Source organism: Podarcis melisellensis (assembly GCF_964234715.1).
Source record: "Podarcis melisellensis genome assembly, chromosome: 15".
Lineage (NCBI taxonomy): Eukaryota > Metazoa > Chordata > Lepidosauria > Squamata > Lacertidae > Podarcis > Podarcis melisellensis.
Genome location: NC_138532.1, coordinates 23862978 through 23887236, shown reverse-complemented (window position 1 = coordinate 23887236; position 24259 = coordinate 23862978). Strand labels below are relative to the sequence as shown.

Sequence of the window (24259 nt, the reverse complement as noted above, 5' to 3'; positions counted from 1 at the left end):
GTTCATAGAGGTTTTAAAAACCACATTGTCAGAAAGGCATTATATAACGTGTGGATTCGCTATAAGGACTTGTTGGAAAATAAAACCCCCAGGTGGTTGTCACCCATGGAAGCCAAGGCGGTAAAAAAACTTAATATGGAATCAGATTGGCCAAAATACTACGAAATAATAGAATACGATGGTGAAAAGCCTAAATTACAGAGCTTTGAGAAATTAAAATCTAAAGTTCGAGACTGGTTACATTATCATCAGATTAATGAGACATTTAAGCAAGACAGGAGACTAGGATTTCAGAAGGAGAGGTCAAAGTTAGAAACAGAGCTATTGGAATCCAATACTAAGAATTTGTCTAAAATGTATAATTTGTTGCTGAAATGGAACACTCAAGATGAAACAGTAAAGTCAGCAATGATTAAGTGGGCACAGGATATCGGACATGATATTATGTTTGCAGACTGGGAACAGTTATGGACCACAGGCATCAAATTTACGGCATGTAGTGCCTTAAAAGAGAACATAATGAAAATGATCTATAGGTGGTACATGACCCCAGTCAAGCTAGCAAAGATATATCATCTGCCCAATAATAAGTGCTGGAAGTGTAACGAATGTGAAGGAACTTTTTATCATCTTTGGTGGACCTGCCCAAGAATTAAGGCCTACTGGGAAATGATCTATAATGAAATTAAGAAGGTCCTAAAGCGGACATTTGTAAAGAAGCCGGAGGCCTTTCTCCTGGGCATGGTCGATCAAACGATTCCAAAGAAAGATAGAACTTTTTTTATGTATGTGTGATGGGACGATGAGCTGCTTGTGCGTAAAATGCAAGTCCCTCAGAGTTTGATCAGGTTTTCAAACCTCTGCCTGTGACGGAGCCCCTCCAGCATGGCTGCGTCAATCACTAGTAGAATCCGAAAGTGGCTGCTTTCGGAAACGTTTCCAACATAAAAGCTCCTTAACGGAAACACGTCGTCTGGCCTCCCGGCGTGACAGTTTCCGTCGAGGTGTGGGTGTCCCTATAGGAGGTCCTGAGACCTCCCCACTGGTTTCGCTTGAAGCGTCTCTGAGCCATCCCTCCGACTCACTTTCCCTTGGAGTTCTTGCTCGCCCTCTACTGGTTCCCTCTTCCGCTGCTACTGCTCTCTCAACCTCAGGGAGCCTTTGCACCTGCGGCGCTTTAGATGTCAGTTCCCTGACATCCACCTCCCCTCCAGGGCCCCCTTCACCCCCTCCCGTCTCCTCTCCTACTGGCGGTGAGGAGGTAAAACCCCTGAAAGAACTTCCCTCATCTTCCGACGTCGCGAACACTTCCTTCCACTTGTTGCTGTTCCTACTCTCTAGGTACTCTTCGTCATCAGAGTCCACTCCATCTTCCAACTCCGACTCCGCGAACCCTTCCATTTCCTCTTCCTCATCGGTGGTGCCGAAATACTCCCTCCTAAACCTTGCTATAGGCTGAGGTTTCCTCGGGAACCTTTGGTGGAACGTTTCTGTTAAAACCACGTCATTGACTTCCTCTGCACTTACCCAGGTGTTTTCTGACTCCGGTTCCCCTTCCCACGCCACCAAATACTCCACCTGATTACCCTTCCACCTGGAATCGAGGATTTCCGCTACATGGTTGCGGCGTTCCCTCTCTTCCAAGGCTGGTCCCCTGACGTGCTCCCCTTCACGTCCCCCCCTGTATGGTGACAGTAACGACCTGTGGAACACTGGGTGCAATTTCATGTGGTTGGGTAATCGGAGTTTGAAAGCTACCGGGTTGACCTGCTGAATCACCTCAAAGGGTCCCAATCTTCTGGGCCTCAGTTTCTTACAACCCCCTTTGAACGGCAACCCTTGGGTTGACAACCACACTTGATCCCCCACCCTTATGGTTTCACCTTCCCTTCTGTTCTTGTCTGCCTGCTTCTTATATTGTGCCTTGGCCCTTTCTAAGTTGAGCTGGAGCTGCTGATGGATGGCTTCCATCTCTTCTACAAAATGTTCAGCCGCTGGAACGCTCCATCTCTCCCCTCCTTCCCCTGGAAATGCCCTGGGGTGACACCCGTAATTAGCCAAAAAGGGACTCATCCCTGTGGACACATTCTCCGCATTATTGTAGGCAAATTCTGCCAACGCCAACTTTTCGACCCAATCGTTCTCTCTGTCATTGACATAACACCTAAGATATTGTTGAAGAATGCACACGGTCTCCACTCCGACGCACTCCTCCCCGGTTGAAGAAGGACCGCCCCTATAGCCCGGTCGGATGCATCTGTTTCCACTCTCATGGGTTTTTGTAAATCCACATGCAGAAGTTGTTCTTCCGAGGCGAAAGCCCTTTTCAGTTCTTCAAAGGCTCGATCCGCCTCCACCGTCCAAACAAATTTCTTCTTGCTGCTGAGGCAGTCGGTGATGGGCGCCGTCAAGTGGGCAAAGTTCTTGATGAACTTCCGATAAAAGTTCCCAAACCCCAAGAATCTTTGCACGTCCTTCTTGGTCTTCGGTGTCTTCCATTCCAGTACCGCTTGAACCTTGCCTGGATCCATGGCCAATCCCTTGTCTGACAAGCGGTACCCCAGGAATTCCACCTCCTTGGTATGAAACTGGCACTTCTCCAGTTTCACCCACAGCTGGTTGGCTTGCAGCCTGCCCAACACTTCTCGAACGTCCCTCACATGCTGTTCCTCATCTTCCGAATACACCAACACGTCGTCTAAAAAGGCCACACAGTTCTTGTAGAGCAAAGGTCCCAGAACGTGGTTTATAAAAGCTTGAAAACAGGCGGAGCCCCCTTGTAGACCGAAGGGCATAACGAGGTATTCAAAGGCTCCCAAAGGGGTAAACATGGTGGTCTTCCATTCATCTCCCTTCCTTATGCGTATCAGATTGTACGCCCCCCGCAGGTCCAGTTTTGTAAAAATCTTTCCCTTCCTTACTCTGGTCAAAATGTCGTCAATTCGGGGCATAGGGAAAGCCAGGGGCTCCGACACTGCATTGAGGGCCCTAAAGTCACACACCAGTCTCGGTTTGTCTGTGTTCTTTTTGTCCACAAAAAACACTGGGCTGCCCCCCACCGCTCGGGACTCTCTGATGAAACCTCGCTTCAAGTTTTTGTCAATGAACTCCCTCAGCTCCTGCATCTCCCTGTCTGACATGGCGTACAGCTTGCCTACTGGGAGTTGGGCCCCTGGGAGTAGGTTGATTTGACAGTCAAAGGGTCTATGCGGTGGCAGTTTGTCTGCTTCCCTTTCGCTGAATACGTTGCTCAGATCTGCGTATTGCGGGGGCACCTTCCCTTTGCCCATCACTTCCATCCCCGCTAGGGTGACTCTGTCTCCTCCCGAGACCTTCCCCTCCTTGCAGTGTTCTAGGCAATGCGCTGACCCAAAGGAGACCACCCTCTGATGCCAGCCCACTAGCGGATCGTGTAGCGCCAGCCAGCTCATCCCCAAAATGATGGGCGCTCCTCCCAGGATGGCCACATTAAACGCTATCTGTTCGGTGTGCCTTGCCACTCTCATTATCATCGGGACAGTCTGTTGGCTAACTTCTCCCCCCAACAGCTCTCTGCCGTCAATCGTAGTCACCTGCAAGGGGTTACTTAAAGGGATGGTCTGTATCTGGTGCTCAGCTGCAAACTCCTTACTCATGAAATTACAGGAGCTGCCTGAATCCAAAAGCGCCTTGACCTTTAGTGGGTGTCCGTTTGGCAGTTCTAGTAACACCTCTATCACTAAAGCAGGTCTGGGAGGTTCTGGCATGGGCACTTTCATTGCTCTTTGGCCTGGCTGCTGTGCCCCGACGGTGGCAGCCAGGCGTTGGCTTTTACTTGCTCCTTGCTTTCCTCTTCCTTTCCCCCAACAGCTCCTGCCATCCCTTGCCATTCCTTTCTTTGTGGGCAGACTCTGGCAAAGTGCCCTGGCTGTTGGCAGAGATAACATCTCTTGGCGCTCTTTCCCTCCTTCTTCCGCCCTTCACTGGGATTTGAAACTGCGCGCGCCCGCGCTGTTCCAACTTCCATCGGCTCTGCCGGCGGGAAAGATGGCTCTGGAATGTCTGGAATGCGGAACTCCCTCCAATGGTCTCCTTTCCCTTCCCGCCTTTCCAAAGCCCTCGCCTCCTGGCGCGCTCCTATGGCCAGCGCAGATTTGGTTAATTGGTCCATAGACTCCGCCCTGGGCCCCCGGGAAAGCTCATCTTTGACGGTTGAAGAAAGCCCCTCTTCGAAAAGCATTTGGATGGGCTCCGCCGATAGGTCCCACCCCAATTTATGAATCAGCATAGTAAATTCAGTCCAGTACTCACGGACAGATCTGCTTCCTTGCTGGCAAGCCATTAACTGCCTTCGCACCACCCCCTGCTCAATATCGCTGGAAAACATCAGGTCCATGGCACGAAAAAACTTCCTCGTGTCCTTTAAGATCTCATTATTCGCTGCCATCAGGGGTCTAACCCAATCTTTCGCCCCGGATTCGAGATGGCCAATCACATACGCCACTCGCGATTCCTCGTCGGGGAAGTCATCAAACTGCAAGTTTAGAGCGTATTGCATCTCTGTTCTAAAGGCATGATAGTTCCTGGGATCCCCCCCGAATTTCTGCACCAATCCTGGTACCTTTCTGGCGAGCGGGGTGGTTTTCTCCTTTCCCTTTTCTGCATCCTGAGCCCTCCTCTCCTCAAGCCTCGCCGTTTGCAGCGCCAACTGGATCTCCAACGCTCTGTACCTTTCTTCCAGGCTTGGACCCCCTCCAGCTGCTCCTGCACCCCCGGTTCCGGCTGGGTTGCTCATGATGCTTCTCTCTGCACAAGCTGGCTTTCGGTGACTTTCGGATTGCTGTGATGGGACGATGAGCTGCTTGTGCGTAAAATGCAAGTCCCTCAGAGTTTGATCAGGTTTTCAAACCTCTGCCTGTGACGGAGCCCCTCCAGCATGGCTGCGTCAATCACTAGTAGAATCCGAAAGTGGCTGCTTTCGGAAACGTTTCCAACATAAAAGCTCCTTAACGGAAACACGTCGTCTGGCCTCCCGGCGTGACAGTTTCCGTCGAGGTGTGGGTGTCCCTATAGGAGGTCCTGAGACCTCCCCACTGGTTTCGCTTGAAGCGTCTCTGAGCCATCCCTCCGACTCACTTTCCCTTGGAGTTCTTGCTCGCCCTCTACTGGTTCCCTCTTCCGCTGCTACTGCTCTCTCAACCTCAGGGAGCCTTTGCACCTGCGGCGCTTTAGATGTCAGTTCCCTGACAGTATGCAACCACGGCAGCAAGAATTCTTCTAGCAAAGTATTGGAAGACTCAAGAGTTACCTACTCTGGAAGAATGGCAGATCAAGGTGATTGAATATATGGGACTAGCAGAGATGACTGGCAGAATCCGTGACCAGAGGAGAGAGACAGTGGAAGAGGACTGGAAAAAATTTAAAGTGTATCTTAAGAATTTTTGTAAAATTATGGAATGAGAAGATGTCAAGGGCTATGAAACTAGAGAATTTATAGCTGTTAAAATCTAAACTTAAGAGAATTTAAAGAAAGCTGTGTTTTTTAAAATTGAAAGAAGGATTGCTTAAAGCTAATTTAAAAAATAAGGGTGCAGTGATGGGAAGGTTTGGGGAAGTCATGTATGTTTGTTTTGTATGTTTTTCTTTTTTTTCTTTCTATTTTGTTGTCTATTCTGTTTTCTATACTGTTTAAAATGAATAAAAAATTTTATATAAAAAAAAAAAACAGAAAGCCCACTAACTTTCTAGCCACGTAACGTGAGCCAAAGTGACAGCTGCACTTTCATCCTTTCAAAGCTAAAATCTTTAAAATAACTTGTATTCTTGGCTTGAACCTCTTGGTTTGATGGAGAAAATCAAACTCTCAAATCACAGGCAAAACAGACCTGGATGATCTTCACACAGTACCTTTTGTATTTTAAAGTTTTAGGCTATGTACACATTACCACTTATTCAGGCTCCAGTGCATTCCCACAACCATCTCATAGGATGGCCGTCCTCTGCAGTTGTTGTTGGCATCTATCTGTCTTGGGAGACAATGGAAGAGTGCAGCTTCAGGAATAATTCTCTGTTGGAGAATTACAGCACCTGCTGTGGCTGTAGAGACCGATATAAAGCAGCAACAGTATGACGCAGCTTCCTATGTTCCTCATTCTCCAGATTAAACTGATCTCTGCCAGCTTTTGTGTCCTGTAGGAGGTTCCTCTCCAGACTGCTGCGTCCCATGCTATCCAGGATTCTTCTGTGCTGGAGTGGGTTTAAGTTCACCTACTGGACCGTGTGCTGCTGGTTTCTACTGCCCGGCAAACTTCAGCTCATTCAGCCCAACAGCATTTCTCTGCCCTGAGGTCTGGAACATGTGCTCTGTCATTTGCTATCGCAATTTATGTGAACCTGATTATCATTGGGTTGCTTTGTGGGAGGAAGCCCTTAGTCTCTCCAGGTGTTGTGTTGGAATGAAATTCTCCCAGACAGCATGTCTAATGGTCAGGGATGATGACAGCTCAAAGGCCACCAGTTCCCCAACCTAGCCTGAATAGAAAAATGAAATCAGAAAAGTGAGCCACGGGATGTTTCTCCCCCACCCAGCCACAGATGCTGTAATTTGATTTGTGTGTAAAAAAAAAGAAAGAAAAAGCATTGGCAAGCCTGTTGTCCTCTGGTTTTGGATTCCAACTCCCAGCATCCTCAGTCAGAATGGTCAATGGGGAGGGACAGTGGGAGTTGTAGTCCAGTGTTTCCCAACCTTGGGCCTCCAGCTGTTTTCGAACTACAATTCCCATCATCCCTGACCACTGGTCTTGCTAGCTAGGGATGATGGGAATTGTAGGCCAAAAACATCTGGAGGCCCAAGGTTGGGAAACACTGTTGTAGTCTATCAACATCTGGAGGGCCACAGGTCCCCCACACCTGGTGAAAATAAACAATAGAAAATAGTGTTGGGTGAGACTGGGAGAGATGCCCAGAGACATGCACAGCTGAGCATTCTGGGGGTTGCCACTCCATGGGGGGGTCTGATTTGGTGGTCTGTTGCAAGGGTTTAAACCAGAAGTAGCCAACATGGTGACCTCCAGATGTTCTGGATTAGATTTTGAATATTCCCTGAATATGCCATGCCGGCTGCAGCCTTTCCCCGTGCTCAACCTGGGGCTGTGGCACAATTGTAGAACACCTTACTTGCATGCAGAAAGTCCCAAGCTCAACCACTGGTGTCTCCAGGTAGGGCTGAGAGAGACCCTGGCCTGAAACCCTGGAGTGCCGCTGCCAGCCAGTGTAGACAATACTGCATAAGGTGGCCAACGGTCTGATTCAACTTACCATGTTTTTACAATGTTTATTGGATTCATTTATTATGTTGTTTACAATGTTTATCCAACAATTATTGGCTGGGGAAAATTCTTGTCTGAAATCCCAGAGAGCTGCTGCCAGACAGTGTAGGCAATGCTGAGGTAAATGGACTTGATTCAGTATTGATCAGCTTCCTATGGTCTTATAGCTTAAGAAAAGGGTCATAGTACAGTGGCAGAGCATCTGCTTTGCATGAGGTTAGTCCCTGGTTCAACCCTAGGCATCTCCAGGTAGGGCTGGGAATGTCCCCTGCCTGAAACCCTGGAGGGCTGATGCCAATCAGTGTAGGCATTATGGAGCTAGATGGACCAATGGTCTGGCTTAGCAGAAGACAGCTTGTGTGTTTGTGTGTGGGCAGTTAGTTAATTATTTTGTCTCAATCCCCCCCCTTTCTCTCTCTCTCTCTCTCTCTCTCTCTCTCTCTCTCTCTCTCTCTCTCTCTCTCTCTGGTCTCCAGGGGCATTTCTGCCAGTCTGGGGCTGCCTATCCAGCCCCTTGCCTCATCGGTGAATACCAACCAAACCGAGGCTCAGAACGCTGCCTCCCCTGCCAAGCAGGCTTCTACTGCCATGAGGCTGCCACAGGGAAGCCGAGACGCTGTCCGCCACATTCCTATTGTCCTGAAGGTACAAATGGCAGCACACTAACCAGAGGGCCACAAGCTTTAACTGACTGATGTCACTGACCCATCACCTAAAGTTTCATTCACAAATTCTGAATGCCAGTTGCTAGGAATCTCAACTGGGGAGAGTTCTGTTGTGTTCAGGTCCTTCTTACGGGCTTCCCATAGACATCTGGCCAGCCACTGTAAGAACAGGATGCTGGACTAGATGGGCCTTTGATGTAATCCATCAGAGCTCTTCTTAAGTTGTTGCATACTTCACTGATCTGCGTTTTTTATTTGTCCCCTTTCCTTAGGTACTTTGTTTCCTTATCCATGTCCCGATGGCACTTTTACTCCTGTGGATATGTCTGGCCTTCAGGAGGAGAGAGGATGTCTTCCCTGTCCTGTGGGTCACTTCTGCAGGTAGTGGTGAATCCTTTCCACTGGCTCAGCAAATTCCACTGTGCCATATTATGCTGCTTTGCTTCTTTCCTCCTGTTGTTTAGCTTCATTTCATTTTACTTAATGCATTTGCTTTTATCTTGCCTTTCTTTGCACCCACAAAACAGTCCATCAAAACAGCTATAAAGCCAGGGATGTAAATAAGGTCAAGCATCAGTAAGACAATCAGTAAAGGCAAGTGCAGGTAGGAAGAGCAAACAGTCTCTTGTAGATCTTTGGGAGCATATTTACTGAGACCTTTTGTCGGTGTTATGGAAAGGGCCAGAGGGCATGTTGGCAACCCTGGTTTTATACTGTAAACTGCTCTGTGAGTTCATTTTGAAAAGTGGCATTGAAAAGGTATCGTTTTAATGAATAATGCCTCTTTGCCATCTAAATAAATTCCTACCACTTTCTCTGCCCTAGGAGAGGACGAGTGGAGGGGAGATGTGCTGCTGGATTCTTTTGCCAAGAAGGGAGCTCAGATGCCACCCCACAGGGCCATAACTTCACCTGGAGCCCCCTGTCAGACTGTCTCTGGGGGCAGGTGTGTGCAGGACCCTGCCCAGCAGGTAAACTAAGCAGTCTGCCAAGAAGCAAGCACATATGATTCAAAATTGAGTCCAGGCAGAACACAACGAGAAGTGGGGATTTAAAAATCTCCAGCTCCTGAAAGTTTTGGTGCTGGTGTGTATGGATCCAGTCCTAAGCATGTTTACTCAGAAGTAAGCACCACTGAACTAATTTGGGCTTACACTCTTCTAAGTGTGCAGTAGGATTTCAGGCTAAATGTAATTTCATCTTATTTTGGCTTGCACAAAAATAATGTGATATTGGCATCCAGGAATTTAAAATATAGATCCATCCCTGTTTTGTTTTGTTTTTTGGTGTGTGTGTCTGAATATTCGGAGAAATTGACACAAAAGTGTTGATGAAACTTCTTGAGGTCTTTATAAAAATAAGATCACAAACTAATGTGTAATGTGAAGAACCAAACTCAAGAGTGGAAAAAGGAGGAACTGGGAGGAACTGAAATTGATGGAACTCTCGACCCTAATCTTTACCACAAGGCATTAAACTGTGGGGTTTTTCCTACCTATCACCCAGGATTCTACTGCCCAGAAGGCTCAGAGGCACCTATTCCTTGTCCAGATGACACTATTGGCTCTGCCCCAGGTGCAAGACAAAGAGAAAACTGCCTGCCCTGCCCACCAGGCCGCTGGTGTAAAGCAGGTCAGAATTTATTCCTGGAATCCCCTTCCCAAAACACCTGTGTGAAGCATCCCCTCCCTCCCCCTCTCCTTTCAGATCTCATGCACACCCAACCAGGGACAACAAACTTTCCTGCCTTTGTGTGTCATTGGATTCTAACTCACATCATTGGCTGTGCTGGCTGAGTCTATTGTGAGTTGTACTCTGATAACATCTGTAGTCTGCAGGTCCCCCATCCCTGCCCTAAGCACTGCAAGTCTATCCCTTTGAACACCTTCAGACCTTCTCTCTCCCTCTCTCTTCAGGGGATCCAGTAGTCCACCCATGTCCTTATGGGTACGACTGCCATGGAATGAATCACACCACCCCCGGTGGACCCCGGGCCCTCCCGCAGTGCCCGAGGCAGGCTTTCCGAACAGAAATGGGGACTGAGAACCCTATCGATTGCCAGCCCTGCTCATCAGACCATCTGTGTGAGGCCACAGGTAAGCCCCCAATGAGGCCCAGCTCTGAACTCCATCTGCGAAATTCCTGTTCAGCTCAAGCATGATGGAGCAGATTCCCCATCCAGGAAGTGGTTGAAATTTCAAGTTAAATGGCATGAAATAGAAATGTTAACAGTAGGAACCTGTAGGAACTTCATTGTTGTTGTTTTATTTAGTGTATTTGTACTCTGCTCTTCAGCCAAAAATGTTCCCAGAGTGACTTACATGCAATCTGTTAAAACATAAGATAGCTTAGTCAGGAGAGCATGAGACTTATTTTCAGGGTCATGGGTTCAATCCCTGTGTTGCCCAAAAGTTTCCTGCATTACAGGGAGTTGGACTAGATGGCCCTTGTGGGCTCTTCTAACTCTATGATTCCATTACAGTACTTGCCCGCAGGCTTACAATCTTAAAATAAAATAAACAACACAATACACACAAGGGGGAAAGACAGGAAGCGTAGAGGAGGAAATCAAACTCAAGAGCCAGTTCTGAAATAATTGTTCTTATAACGACCAACTGGCACAGTCCAGGTTCAATTCTTGCCACCTCTATTTAGAAAGGATCAGCTAAGTAGGTGATTCTGTAGGAATTCTGCACTGGAGAGCTCCTGCCAGTCTGAGTATACTGTGCTAAGTAGATAAATAGTCTGCCTTGATATAAAGCAGTTTCCTATGTTTTCCCTGTGGTTTTTGAGAAACGGGCCTTGAGAACTGTTAAGCTTGCCCCACAAGCAAACCAGGTTTTTTGAGCAGGGGTGTTATAGTGAAGTTCTCTCTTCCTGCCCCCTTCCACCTTAAATTGCTTTCCTGCCTTTCGTCCAACAGGAGCTGCTGCTTTTAGAGATTATCCCTGTGCTCCTGGCCATTGGTGCCCAGGAAGAAGAGAGGCTTTCCTTTGTCCACCTGGCACCTTTAGGGACCAGCCTGGTGCTACATCTTTGGAGGACTGTAACACCTGCCCTTCTGGGTTTTACTGCCCAGACCCAGCCAAGTCGGGGGTACCAAACATCCAGGGCATACCTTGCGAACCAGGCTATGAATGCCCACCAGGTGAGATGTGATCATGCATCAACTCTTGAGCATCACAGTGCTGACAATATGGGTTTCAGTAACTAATTGGGCATTCTCCCTGTGATACTTTCTGGGTGTTTTGTACTTGCGAAGACCCAGGACATGTAGGCTGAAGCAATACTCTTGTGTACATGCCATACATTTAAAGCACATAGCTTCCTACAAATCATTCTAGGATCTGAAGTTTGTTGAGGGTTGCTGGGAATTGTCGTTCTGTGAGGGGTAAACTCAACACCTCCTCCATGGGAACTATGGGAGTTGTAGTTCAGTGAGGGAACTGGCCATGGTTCTTTAGCAGAAGCTGTGGCTGCTTAAAGCCAATGGATACTTCTTTAAATGCATAGCGCAGGTGGGACATCTATTGTGTTTCCTTTCCTATAGGTTCACCTAGTCCTCAGATATGCAGGCCTGGCTCTTACTGCGGACCCCACACAGGGGTTCCTCCCCTGTGTCCAGTTGGGTATTACTGTCCAGAAGGGTCATCCACATACAACACTCTGGGGCAGCTGTGAGTATATTTCACAGGAGGCAAAGTCTCCACGCCTCTGGAAAATTCATGCTTTAAAACGAAACATATCGTTCTGGGGTTTCTGACCCCCTACCCATCAAAAACTTTGTGTATTTCATAAATACTGTAAAGCTGCTTCAGAGTTGCAAAATCCCACACATGTCCCGTTCAGCATAGCCTTCCCAGTGGGGACCATCTCAGTATGGCTAACATTGTGACCCTGTGCTTGTTTACTCTGAAATAAGTTTCCCTGTCTTTACTGGGCTTATCTTCAAGGTATATAGGATTGCAGCATCAACCCCCCCCCCCCAAAAAAAGCTTTATTTAACAGGAGAAGGTTTTTTTAAAAAAAAAAACAAAACAAAAAAACACACACAAAACTACAGTGGTACCTTTGGTTACAGATGCTTCAGGTTACATACGCTTCAGGTTATAGACTCCGCTAACCCAGAAATAGTACCTCGAGTTAAGAACATTGCTTCAGGATATGAACAATAATCGTGCTCCGGCGGCGTGGCAGCAGCAGGAGGCCCCATTAGATAAAGTGGTGCTTCAGGTTAAGAACAGTTTCAGGTTAAGAACGGACCTCCGGAACGAATTAAGTACTTAACCCAAGGTACCACTGTAATAGAAAGAGGCTTGCTCCACACCCCTGTTGACATTTTTACTCAAATGCGAGCCACCCTTTCCATGCCAGTATACCAATTATTCCTGTGATTTTCCAGGTTAAGGGGTCTGCAATTTTTTTTTCCTGGAATCAGTGTTATCTAACACAGAAATGAGTACTAAACATGAACTATCTTCCATGACCTTGAATGAGCAATTGAAAGGATAAACCCATTGGGGGATACTTTCCATCTGCTGCAGAAATGTGAACTATTCACAGGAAGTCCTATTTGCTTTGACCGTCCTCAGCCCTGCTTCTATTTCTCAGGTGTGTCTATCCCCACTACTGCCCTCTTGGCAGTGCTCATCCACTCCTGTGCCAATCTGGTTACACAGCCCTGAACACGACAGGCCTGAGAGACTCCTTTGAGAAGAGCTGCAGGGCATGCGCTGCTGGAACCTATGGTGGCAACCTGGACACCATTCCACCCTGCCAGCCCTGCCCGCCGGGATTCAGCTGCCCTGAAGGTGATTGTTCCACACAACACCACAGAGAACAGGGAGATGGTCATGGTTAAGAAATTGGTTTCAAGGTTTGCTGGGGGAGGACACAAGAAGAAAGCATCCTTTGAGCATCTCTTTAAGAAATGCCACATTTAAAATCTGAGCCAGAAGCCAAAGAACATTGGGTTGCATCAGAGTAGACCCACTGAAATGAATGAACCTCCATTAGTCAACGAGTCTGTAGGTCAAGCACTGAAGACAACCCATCATTTTTATACCACTGGTTTGTCTAGGCTGGTGCTGTGTATAGAGTGAGAAATTCCCATTCTTCCTCTTCCCCCCAGGTACTGCAAGTTACCTCCAGCATCCTTGCCCCCAGGGGTATTATTGCCCAGACCTGACCTCTTCCCCCAAGCCATGTCCTCCTGGTACTTACGGGAACAGCAGCCTAGCCAAGCGGCTGGAGGAATGCCAGCCCTGCCCCGCTGGCTCTTTCAATCACCTCCCAGCTCAGACCGGGTGTTTTCCTTGCGGCAGTTCATCGACATCCAATCCAGGTGAGCCCACCTGTTCCCTGGCTCAGTTCCTTTCATTAGCATCATTTGGAGCTGCTTGCACAAGGGCTTCATTTCTGCAATGTGCAAACATCTGCAGATAAGGAGTGAGTGCATGCGCTGCCATGTTTCTTAGATGAGTAGTCAACCCCCCCTCTGAACCTCAACTTGCCTCCTCAAGGTGCTACCAGCTGTACCTGCCATGGTCTGAATCGGGCTTTCCAGGAGTCTGATGGCTCTTGCATTTGCCAGGTGGGATACCTTTACTTTGACGAGAGAGGGAAGAAAACACCTGACAGCAACAGCGACCAGGACTGCCAACCTCAGGTGATGTACCATGGCTGTTGATGGATGTGTGATGCTCCGTAGAGGCATCTTTTATAAACATATACCAGTCTGATTTTTCTTCTCCTCCTGCAGGTGGAGGAACGCTGTGCTCCTTGGGAGGTCCGCTTAGCATCCACCCGCAAGTGTGTGTCCCCTGAGCACTATAACTGCTCTCTGGTCTGTGGTCCAGCAAGTGGTGAGCTCCACGCTGAACTTGGCATGTAAGCACCATCTTTTCAGGAAAGCATTACCAGAGAGACAACTTCTTCTCATGTGGTCATCCAGGTGTTGTTGAGACTCCAATTCCCAACAGTGCCAGCCAGCATGGTCAATGGCCAACCATCAGTGGTCAACTCCAATAACACCTCAAGGGTACCAGGTTCCCTAACTCTGCTTTGCTGCCTACATAATTCTTCACCTGTAGCCACTGCATCTCACAACACAGAGATCTGCATATTCCTTAGTTCTGGCCCCAGCAGACACAGCTGGCTCCCAGCTTATATGAAAGTAAGCCTTTCAAGTTTATTTCCCTGGAATGGAGATTCAGACAGAAGCAGCACTGTTTCTCTCTGCTTCCCAGGTGCCACTGTGAGCAGTACATCTCTGCTGAAGAGCTGTGTGATCGGTTATGCCTCTTGAGAGCTCCACAGATTTCCCTGAGATTTGGTCCAGAGAGGGAGCTGCTTCTAAGTGTTGACGGGACTCAGGAAAGAGTGAGTGGAGAATGCCAGGGCTGAAGGGGAATGGCTCTTTCTGCATGCAGATGGATGTCCAAGGCCACATTCACACCACACACTTAAACCAGGCTCATACCATTTTGAGCTGTTGCGGCTTCCCCCAAAGAATTCTGGAAGCTATCATTTGTTAAAGGTGCTGAGAGTTGTTAGGAGACCCCTATTTCCCCTCACAGAGCTACAATTCCTTCTGAATAGGGATTCATTGTTAAGCAACTCTGGGAATGGTTTAAAGTAGTATGATGCTGTTTTAAATACATGCTGTGAGTGTGACCTAAGGCTTGGGGTTTTTCTAGGACTACTCTGCTGGGGATCATATAGGGAACTCAGAAAATTCCAACAAATAACTTAAGTTAAATAGCAGACTGTAAGACAAACAATGCTATATTGCTTTGCAGGAGCTACCAAATACCTTGGGACCTGATGAACATGTGCAGAAAAGCCAGCAGGTACATTTGGCTCTCTTTGGTCCCAGTGGAGTTTTTGGCTTCCTGCTTTCCAGCCCAGACATGCTGGACACTTTTCTGGCAGGTAAGATGTCTGGCTTGCCAGAGTTTAGTGACAGGAGCACATTGAATCATGCATCTGCAATCTAGGTCTTCCATAAGCTCTATGCCTGTAATGCCTGATAATAATGTGAGATGGACCCTTTGCAGGCAACCCACAGACTGTGCAACTCTTCCCACACACACACACACACACACACACACTAAAATCACTTTGGATCTATGCTCCAGCTGGTTTACATTTGTTCCTCATCACAACAATGTTGTATGATTACGTGCATGTGTGAATGGTCAATCCCAGATCAAACATCACTGAGAGAACCTTCATATATTTTGAAAAGGATACATTGCAATGCATCCCAATGGCCTGTGAGTCAGAAATGAAGGGAATACTGTATAGGAGTGTGTTACTGGACATTGATGGTTTCCTCACCCACAACATTGGTGGGTTCCCATCTCTGTAAGAACTTGTGGTCCAGTCTTCCCACCTACCCACAGAATAAGCATCTTTCCTTAACTCTTGACTAGCTCCTCCCCTTTCCATCAACTTTTCCAATCCAGGAGATTCAGAGCTGCCTCCTCCGCGGCAGAGACGTCGGCGGGAGGGAGAGGCTGCGCAATCCCAACATGCTCCACTCTTACCCACAATTCCAAACCCTGTTGCATGTCTGGCTGTTGGGGATGCCATCCTTTTCCAGCTCAGCATCAATCCCTATGGTGAGTATATGCAATTGCTTCCTGTGATGTAGGGTGAGATCCAATGCAACATAAGTGGGTATCTGCTCATAGAACTGGGCTGCTGCTTCCCTTCACTCCACCTCCTCACCCACAAATCTGTGGAGGTGGGGAGAGGAGGGCTGGGGCAGGAGCAAGGTGCAAGAGCACTCTCCTCTTCTGGGGCTTTCAGCAACTAGTATTCAGAAGCATTGCTGCCTCTAACACGGGAGGTAGAAAATAGGCATCCATGGCTGTACCCTCTATGAATTTGTCAGCTGTGGTCTTCAGAAGGAAAAGCAGACTTGGCTTTGCAATTGCTGCTCTTCACATTTCGTTTCTGCTAGAAAGAGGGGACCCAAATTGATCCTGAGCTCAGTTCTCTTAGGAAGGTTGCACATCTGATCAAAATGCAGATCCACAGAGGGCTTGCCATTCAAGAGATAAGCATGTTTGTTTATGCATCCTTAGCCTGGCTTTGTATCCACTCATGAATGCTTGGATGGTGTTGACTCTGTGCCCCTTCCTTACCAGACCGCCTCACAAGTCACTACCCTGTCTATCAAAAGCAGCACCTCTACAACAGCAACCCCCACTGGGATTTTGGTGCATTCAGAAGGCTGGACCACCTCATTCGAGAAACTCATCTCAACATCTCCAGGTATCTTCTGATGCTACCAAAGGAATGCTTTCCCTTCTACCAAGATTCTCAGAGGAGGCCCTGTTCATAGCCCCTTTCTCCTCTGAAGTTAGACCAATGCAGAAGAGAAGCAGAGCCTTCTCTTTGTAAAATTCTCTCCCCAGAGATGTCTGATAGGCTAGCCAACTCTTTGGTCTTTAAGGGGGGGAGAGAACATTTTTTAAAAAATAAAAAATGGACAGATATGCATGTGAATATTAGCTGATATTTCTTACTTCTTGTGATATTAAAAAAAAAAAATAGTCACCCCGAGTGCATTGCCATACAATGTTGTGGGTCACACTTTCCAAGAATCCAGTGAATCTTCTGTCAGCGCATTGCCAGCTGAGGGGGTTGAATTCAGCAGCAAACAAACTGAAGAAAATGATCCTTCCTCTTCTGTTGATGTGGTTGTCACATTAACCAATGATGGTGTTGGTTTGGTCGTTTGTGGCCTTCCGTTTTGAGGGGAGTCAGGGAGAGTCATTCACTGATTGGATTGTTAATTTAATTGGCTGTGTTAATGGCTTTAAATCTATAGGCTAAAGAAATATTGTTCATATTCCTTAAGCTCCAGAGTGATTCTCCGTCTGCTTTACTTTATAGCTGAGAACTTCAGGCATTACACAAGATTATCAGTGAGAAGGCTAGCTTACAGCTCTTCTCCACTGGTTGGTAGGTAGACAGATAGATGTATGTACATGCTCACTAATACATGTGGGGTAGCATTCAGTCACACAGTCCACACCGGCAGTCTGAAGCTGTACAGTCTAGTAACAGTTTTATCATGTTTGTAGAAATCAGAGCTTAATTTTGTTGACATATCTAATTTACCCATGTAAAATACCATATGGATGACATATACTTCATACGTCTTCATCTCTCCAATATGCCTCTCTTCTTTGGAGCTGGCTCACGAGTGATCTCTGATTTTACATCTCTCTTGCCTCCATTAACTTTACAGAATCTTTTCTGGTGCACTTGACAACCCTCAGAGAATCAATAAGACCTCCACTCAAGGAAATGATAAGAGGCATGAAATGCCTTTTGCAAGGAAGAAAGCTTGAGGAACAATGTTTCCCATCTTCTTCCTTGGGGAGCTCTATCATTTTGGAGAATAATCTAGCAATAATCAAAGAAATAATTTGTTGCAGTCAGTAGACCAGAATCTCCATGGCCTCAGCAACCTTGAGATCATGCTGTGAATAAAACTGAAATTGCTTGAAGGTTTTTCCTCCCCCTTGATACCTTTAATTTTGGGGTAATATTAAATATTGACGGAATGCAGTAGAGCAAAAGGGCTTGTTTAAGACAGCACACCTCTCCCTTCCTCAGATTCTCCCACGTGTTCCTTGAGCCTGGAACGTACGTCTTTCGGGATAATGCCATTGAAGATCGGATGCTGATCGTGGTGGTGAATGAGGAGACTATGAGCTGCAACCCGCTTGCAGCTCCCTTCCAGCCCTCATCTCCATTCCAGCTGGCTCGGCAGGGGGTCCTGAAGCGCCAGGTGCTGAATGTCGCCCCAGACTGGGCAGCTATTGCAGGTACTATGACAATGACTCTGTAGTTTGTCTTTAAAGGAGGGGGGAACTATGGTGCCCAGAATTCCTTGGGGAAAGTCTTGTGCTTTAAATGTGTGTCAGATGTGCTTTAAGTCTATAGTGTGGCTCTTGCAAAGTGCTGTGTATGTGCTCCTTAAACTTTTGTGGACTTTGCCCTTTTCAGTCAAAGCAACACAACTAGGCTGCAATTAACCAGTTGTCCATCCCATATTGGCCTCTCCGTTCACCTTTATAATATCAGTTGCCCCTCTGGCATATTTTTCCAGAGGTAAGGAGAGCTGACTTCTTGCAACATGCATCATGAGAAAGCAGACGCCCTGTGGGAAGGTGATTTGAGGTGACTGATTCATATTAATTATCTGTAGCAGTTAATCTGCTTATACAAGCAGAGGAACAAGACAGAGTCTCTAGACTTCTGGTCTCCCATCCTCTGCTGCAGCAACTCTCCTCCTCCTGTGTAAGCAATAGCAATAGCAGGTGGAGCTAGCAATGAGGAGCAGCCCAGGTATGCCACACCTTGCCTTAAGAATGCAAGTAATAGGTGGCTTTGCTTTCTTCAGTTTGTTACATAAGAGCAGCAAATGTCATGGTTTCCAGCACGCGCTGGTGTCAAAATAAACACACCGTGGAATATTTGCTTTGGTCTGGATTGCAAAGTAGAGCTAGGCATAGTGTGATCTCAAGAAGTATTCTCTGTGCAAGAGTTCTAAGCATGACTTGTTTTTCCTTTCTGTGCCTCAACTAGGCCAGACACTTAAGCATTGTTTCCAATGCTCTTGCAGCTGAACCGCACCCATATTTCTGCATGGAAGGAAAGGACTTAGTTTGTGGGTCACCTTGTCGCAGCAGACAAAGTGGAGTGAAAGACCCAGAGTGGAGAGAGACCGTGTGCCTCTGCAGATGTTACTCGACTTATAACTCCCATCTAGCCATAGACAGATCTGTCCCAGGCCATAAGAACTGAAGCCAGAGGCAGTAATTCTTCTGAATACTACTTGCTGGAAACCACAGGAGGGCAGAGTGCTCTTGTGTTCGGATCATGCCTTTGCAGCTTTCCCAAAGGCACCTGGATTATTTAATTATTTATTAGATTTATTACATAACACCCCACATCATAAAATCTCAGGGCAGCTCACGGAATAAAATATGGGATGAAAACAAGTAAATAATTGAAACGAAACAGCAAAGCAATGGATTGCCATTATGGGAACAAAATGCAGGAGTAGATGATCCAATCTAGCAGGTTCTTCTTATGAGAGGCAAGAACCTTTGTCTCTTTTGGTGTCGCTGGGCTATAATTCCTATACAGTATACACCAAATACAATACACATTGCAATGCAAATGTCAGAACACGTTGTTTGTTGTTTAGTCGTTTAGTCATGTCCAACTCTTCGTGACCCCATGGACCAGAGCACACCAGGCACTTCTGTCCTCCACTGCCTCCCGCAGTTTGATCAAACTCATGCTGGCAGCTTCAAGAACACCATCCAACTATCTCATCCTCTGTTGTCCCCTTCTCCTTGTGCCCTCCATCTTTCCCAACATCAGGGTCTTTTCCAGGGAGTCTTCTCTTCTCATGAGGTGGCCAAAGTATTGGAGCCTCGGCTTCACGATCTGTCCTTCCAGTGAGCACTCAGTGCTGATTTCCTTAAGAATGGATACGTTTGATCTTCTTGCAGTCCATGGGACTCTCAAGAGTCTCCTCCAGAACACATTACACAATGCCAATTAAAACTTAATTCAAATAAATCCACAGAGTCCAAAAGCACCCGGAGGGACACAGGTCCCCATTTCTGCTGCAAACTCTGCCTCTTCAGCTTTAGCCCTGCTGGCTCTGAAGGATGGTCAGTTCAGGCCAAAGAAGCCATGTGGACTAGTGAGAGGCACCTGAACCATAGAGAAATGCCTGCTGGGAGGCTATGGGGGTGTTAAGCAGGTGGTGGAAGGAAGCACGAACTGTGAACCATTAATGGATGCCACCTGGATAAAGTGGAGCAGGGGAAGGGAACTCAAGAACTTCCCTTAGACCACATCAGGCCTCTGAGAAGAAATCGTGGTGACCAGCTTCCCTTTGTTTAATCACCACTGTGTTCTCCTGCCTTTTCAGCTGTGCTTTTCATCCTGGGGTTCCTCACTGTGGTGTTGACAGCCTTAGTTGTTCTCCTGAGGCATCCCAGCTCTGCTCCAAGCCCAATGAAGAGCTGGAAGCCGCGGTGGAGGAGCTTGGGAGAACCACACATCCCCCCGGAGTATGTGCTCATTAAAGAGAGGTGAGTGACAGAAACCTAATCACCGATGCCACCTTGGGCATCAATTCTAGCATCTCTCAGATTCTTTTTTTTTTTCATTCTTCAGTTCTTCACATTTCCACATCAGTTTGCGATCCCCCCATAACCGCTCCTCACATTAAATGGGGGGGTGCCCTTTGCATGGTCATGTGCAGCCTTAGCCCCCCGGACCCTATGCGGCTCCATTAGCACAGGCTTGGCTTTGCCTTCCCCAGGTGGGATACCTGGAGGTCTCCGTCTACCTCAGCCAGTTGCCCAATCCCGCCTGGGGAGGTGTTGCCAAGGTGACCAGGCCAGATAGGGGGGAGGGACCACCCTGCCCACACAATAGGGGAAGGATCTTATCTGGGAATCATCAGTTGGCTCCAGAGCTTCTTCAGAAAGGACGTTGCTGGACTTCTTTGCTCCAAAGGTAGGCCTGGGGTCTTTGGCCTCCCCCCCCCAGCCACAGGGCCTCAAAGGGTTGGTGGGGAGCACTAGATCTCGGGACCCCGTTTTAAAGGGGATCCCCTCCCTTGGGCAGACCAGGGTGGTGGGTGGCAGCGTGGGGAGCTCTCTGGCTGTGCCCCTGTGCCTCTGGTGGTGGCATGGGCCATGGGGGGGGCAGCACCGCTTCACGCAGCCTGCCCCTTCCCCCCGTCAGGCCTGGCGGCCCCAGGGTGCATTGGGTGGCGTCGGACAGGCTTTTTTCACTAATATGTGCAGCTCTATGCATACTTTAGCCCAATCCATACCTTTTTGTACACATTGCTTGACTTTAAAAGTACACTGCAAAATTAGGAAAAGTGCAAATTTCATAGGACGCCTGTATGCATTGGTTCATGCATTGTTCTGAAAAGTATAAATTAGGTAGGTTCACCTATCAAAGCAAACTGAATTGAATTTCTCCCGCCATCCTGACTCGGGGCAGCAAACAGAAATTTAGTTCCTAAAACAAACAGGAGCAGATTGTGTGTTTTTTAAAAATAAAACTAAAAATCATAAACTGATGTGTGAATGTGAATAAATGAACATAAGAAGAACCTGTTAGGTTAGGCGAATGGCCCACCTTAGTCCAGCATCCTGGTCTTACAGTGGGCAGCCAGATACCCATGGGAAACTTGCAAGGAAGACCCAATCACAAGAGGACTACCCCATCCTGCAGTTCCCAGAAAGTGGTATTCAGCAGCATTACTGCATGGGAGAAAATTCTCTTTGGAGACTCAATACAGAGGCTCAGACCAGATTCCCAATTAGTCAGACTCTTATATTCAGTCATGTATTACAGGACAGAGTCCAAAAGAGTCGGTGAGAGCATTCCATTAGCACACACCCTATTTGGGAAATGTACATACCGTAATCTTGGCTGTTTGTTCAACCACACTTTGCCACCTTCTGCCACCCCAACACTTCACCCAAATATAGTTCTTAAAAACAGTTATTCAACTTATGGTGTTGTTGTTGTTGTTTGCTGTACATGCAGAGCCCTCCTTGCATCTTATCTGGGATTGTTTTCTACTCCAGTGGACAGTTAGGTTCCTTCAAAATGGATTACTGTCAGTTTTGTGGCCAGGCTGCACACTTGCATAGTGGCAATGGCCTTCCTGGTCATGGGTTTTGCAGAATTTCTACCTCAGCTGCCTCTAACTGTGGAGGCAAAGCATAGCCAAACATTGGTACCTCAGGTTACATATGCTTCAGGTTACATATGCTTCAGGTTACAGACTCTGCTAACCCAGAAATAGTACCTTGGGTTAAGAACTCTGCTTCAGGATGAGAACAGAAATCGTGCTCCGGTGGAGCGGCAGCAGCAGGAGGCCCCATTAGCTAAAGTGGTGCTTCAGGTTAAGAACAGTTTCAGGTTAAGAACAGACCTCAGGAACAAATTAAGTACTTAACTCAAGGTACCACTGTAATGGCTAGTAGCCACGGATAGCCTTCTCCTCTATGAGTGAGGGGGGAAATAAGAAACTGAGAGTAATCCCAGTTAATGGATCTTCCCATCCCTAGTCTCATCACAACAGACAGCCTTTTTAAAAGAAGCACTTTCTCAAGCTCTTGTGTGCATTTCTCCCATGTTCTTGTAGCATCCAGTTCTATGAAGCTCTTGGCTCCCAGGGATCTGGAGAAGAACCTGATGCAGGAGAGAGAACTTTCCCAGGATTAGGTAAGACTTTGTTTTGGAAGATTAGGCTCCATGTTCTCACAAATGGGCAGGTGAATGTTGCATATTCCCCCCTCCCACACAGACACCCAAATGCTGGCAAGCAATTTTGATCTCCAGTCCTGACATGGGAAATCCCTGACCCGAAACGACTTTGCCAAAGCAACCACAAAACACTGAAGCAAGGCATGTGCTGTAATTGAAGCTACAATCCAGCATGGGATGTTTTTGGAAAGTCACACCTCCCAGAGAGGAGAAAATGAATACTGTTCATTTGCACATGCAAGGGCCATTTTAAAGCTGAACATCAATTGCTTGGTAGCAATGGCACATACGCTCTGGTGGCTGGTTTCCTGGACTTTTTCAGAATTTGTGGGGTTATTTGATGTGGGTATGGATTAGCACTCCCCACTGGTTCCCTCTAAACTGGTTCCCTCCAACATGGAGCCCTCAAGTTGCTTTGTACTACAACACCCATCACCCCCAGACCAAATTAAACAATTGCTATGCATGATGGGAGTTGTAGTCCAAAACATTTGCAGGGCACAGGTTTGGCAAAGGTATATTGATCACGCTTGCCTGTTCTCCGGATAACTCACTATGGTGCAGTAACTTTTGTTTTAGTCAGATGAGAATGTAAGTCTGTGAGATCTCCAAGGTGGAAGCATTTACTGATGATAGTGCAGGTGGAGCTATGTCCAGCAGATGGCAGTGTTTACACTCTTTGGGGGTGGTTCCGCTACAAAAAAATCACTGAAAAAAATCAAGGAAGGGCATTTCATTTGCCACTGTCACCCTGACAGTTCGTTTACTAAATTCTCTCAGTGAAGTTGTAGACCTAGGATGTTTGACGCGTACACCTGAAAATGAAAAGTGGAGGCAAATTTGTGCTTGCAAATACATGTGTCATGCACATGAACTCATTAGGGACCTAGAATTAGGCTTCCAAACAAGTCTGATGTATGAAAAGGCCACTGTGGATACATTTTCGAAGACAAGGTAAGAAGGGAGAGTTACTGGAAGAGCCTCTCCATTTGTGAGCTTCTTTTTCTCCCTTCCCACCACAAAGAAATAAATCAAAATAAGGACCTTTATACCTAAGGTGATAGTCAATTAAACGGATAAGCTGCCTTTGTTTCAGGCAACCAGTTTGCAACAAAAGACCTGGAAGATTTCAGCGTCCGCACTTTGTATGACAAGCTGGAGGACCAGAACCTTCACTTGGCATCGCAGCTAGCAAAACACCGGGCAGATGTCCTGGCCTTCTACCGAGGCATCAGCCAGAAGATCCAGAGTCTCTTGGTCAGTGCTGTGAGGAGGGAAGCATATGTGTAGAAATATATTTGCTCATTTGCTTTTGACCCCACTTTATTTCCAACGAACTGGAGCACTGCACTCACCTGAATGGGTTACTAATAGGTATAATGCACCTGCCCTTCTATGGACCAGATTAGCTAGATCATGATTCTTGACCAATCACATGGTGGTGGCCATTCTAGATGTAGGTACCAAAACTCCACTGGGGCAGAATATAGCAATAAATTTCACACTTCTGGGCAATAAAGAGGTGTTGCCCCTGAGTCTGTCCACTCAGGCAAGGTCCTTCAACATTGGCAGGTTTTAGATCCCTGGCCCTCATTAAATGTTTCTGGCCTAGCATACATTAATGCACACCTACGAGCGCCATTGATGTGGCTAAATTACAATAAGCTTGAAGCTGAAAGGAGGCGCCCCCCTGATGGCTGCATGGGGAATTAGGGGACTGTCAGGCCTGGGGTCTGGCTTGAAACAGGCCACCATGAAATCTGGGCCCTGGCATGTGGCAATGGGCTTGTGGGCCAGGAACAGGCGGCATAGTCGTGAATGGGCTGGCAGGGGAAAACAGCAGACTGGATAACTGAGGTGAGGCAGGGCAGGTCTGGTGTGAGGCTTGGTGAGACATACAAAGGGAAAGTCTTGGTTAAGGAGATGAGTGATTCAGATTTCCAG

General features: G+C 47.3%; 1 protein-coding gene across 1 annotated transcript in view; it reads left to right on the top strand.

Moving 5' to 3' along the window:
- LOC309357540 (uncharacterized protein) overlaps nt 1-24259 on the top strand; it is a 144132-nt gene that overhangs the window by 104975 nt on the left and 14898 nt on the right. Inside the window, exons 59-78 of the mRNA XM_081889719.1 lie at nt 6175-6326; nt 7784-7952; nt 8245-8353; nt 8798-8943; nt 9479-9604; nt 9889-10068; nt 10896-11120; nt 11523-11649; nt 12584-12783; nt 13104-13316; nt 13495-13640; nt 13734-13861; nt 14221-14353; nt 14773-14905; nt 15409-15597; nt 16129-16255; nt 17609-17820; nt 19947-20109; nt 22194-22273; nt 23412-23572. Of these exons, the coding sequence (XP_081745845.1) occupies nt 6175-6326; nt 7784-7952; nt 8245-8353; nt 8798-8943; nt 9479-9604; nt 9889-10068; nt 10896-11120; nt 11523-11649; nt 12584-12783; nt 13104-13316; nt 13495-13640; nt 13734-13861; nt 14221-14353; nt 14773-14905; nt 15409-15597; nt 16129-16255; nt 17609-17820; nt 19947-20109; nt 22194-22273; nt 23412-23572 (3119 nt within the window). The remainder of the gene's footprint in view (nt 1-6174; nt 6327-7783; nt 7953-8244; nt 8354-8797; nt 8944-9478; nt 9605-9888; nt 10069-10895; nt 11121-11522; nt 11650-12583; nt 12784-13103; nt 13317-13494; nt 13641-13733; nt 13862-14220; nt 14354-14772; nt 14906-15408; nt 15598-16128; nt 16256-17608; nt 17821-19946; nt 20110-22193; nt 22274-23411; nt 23573-24259) is intronic.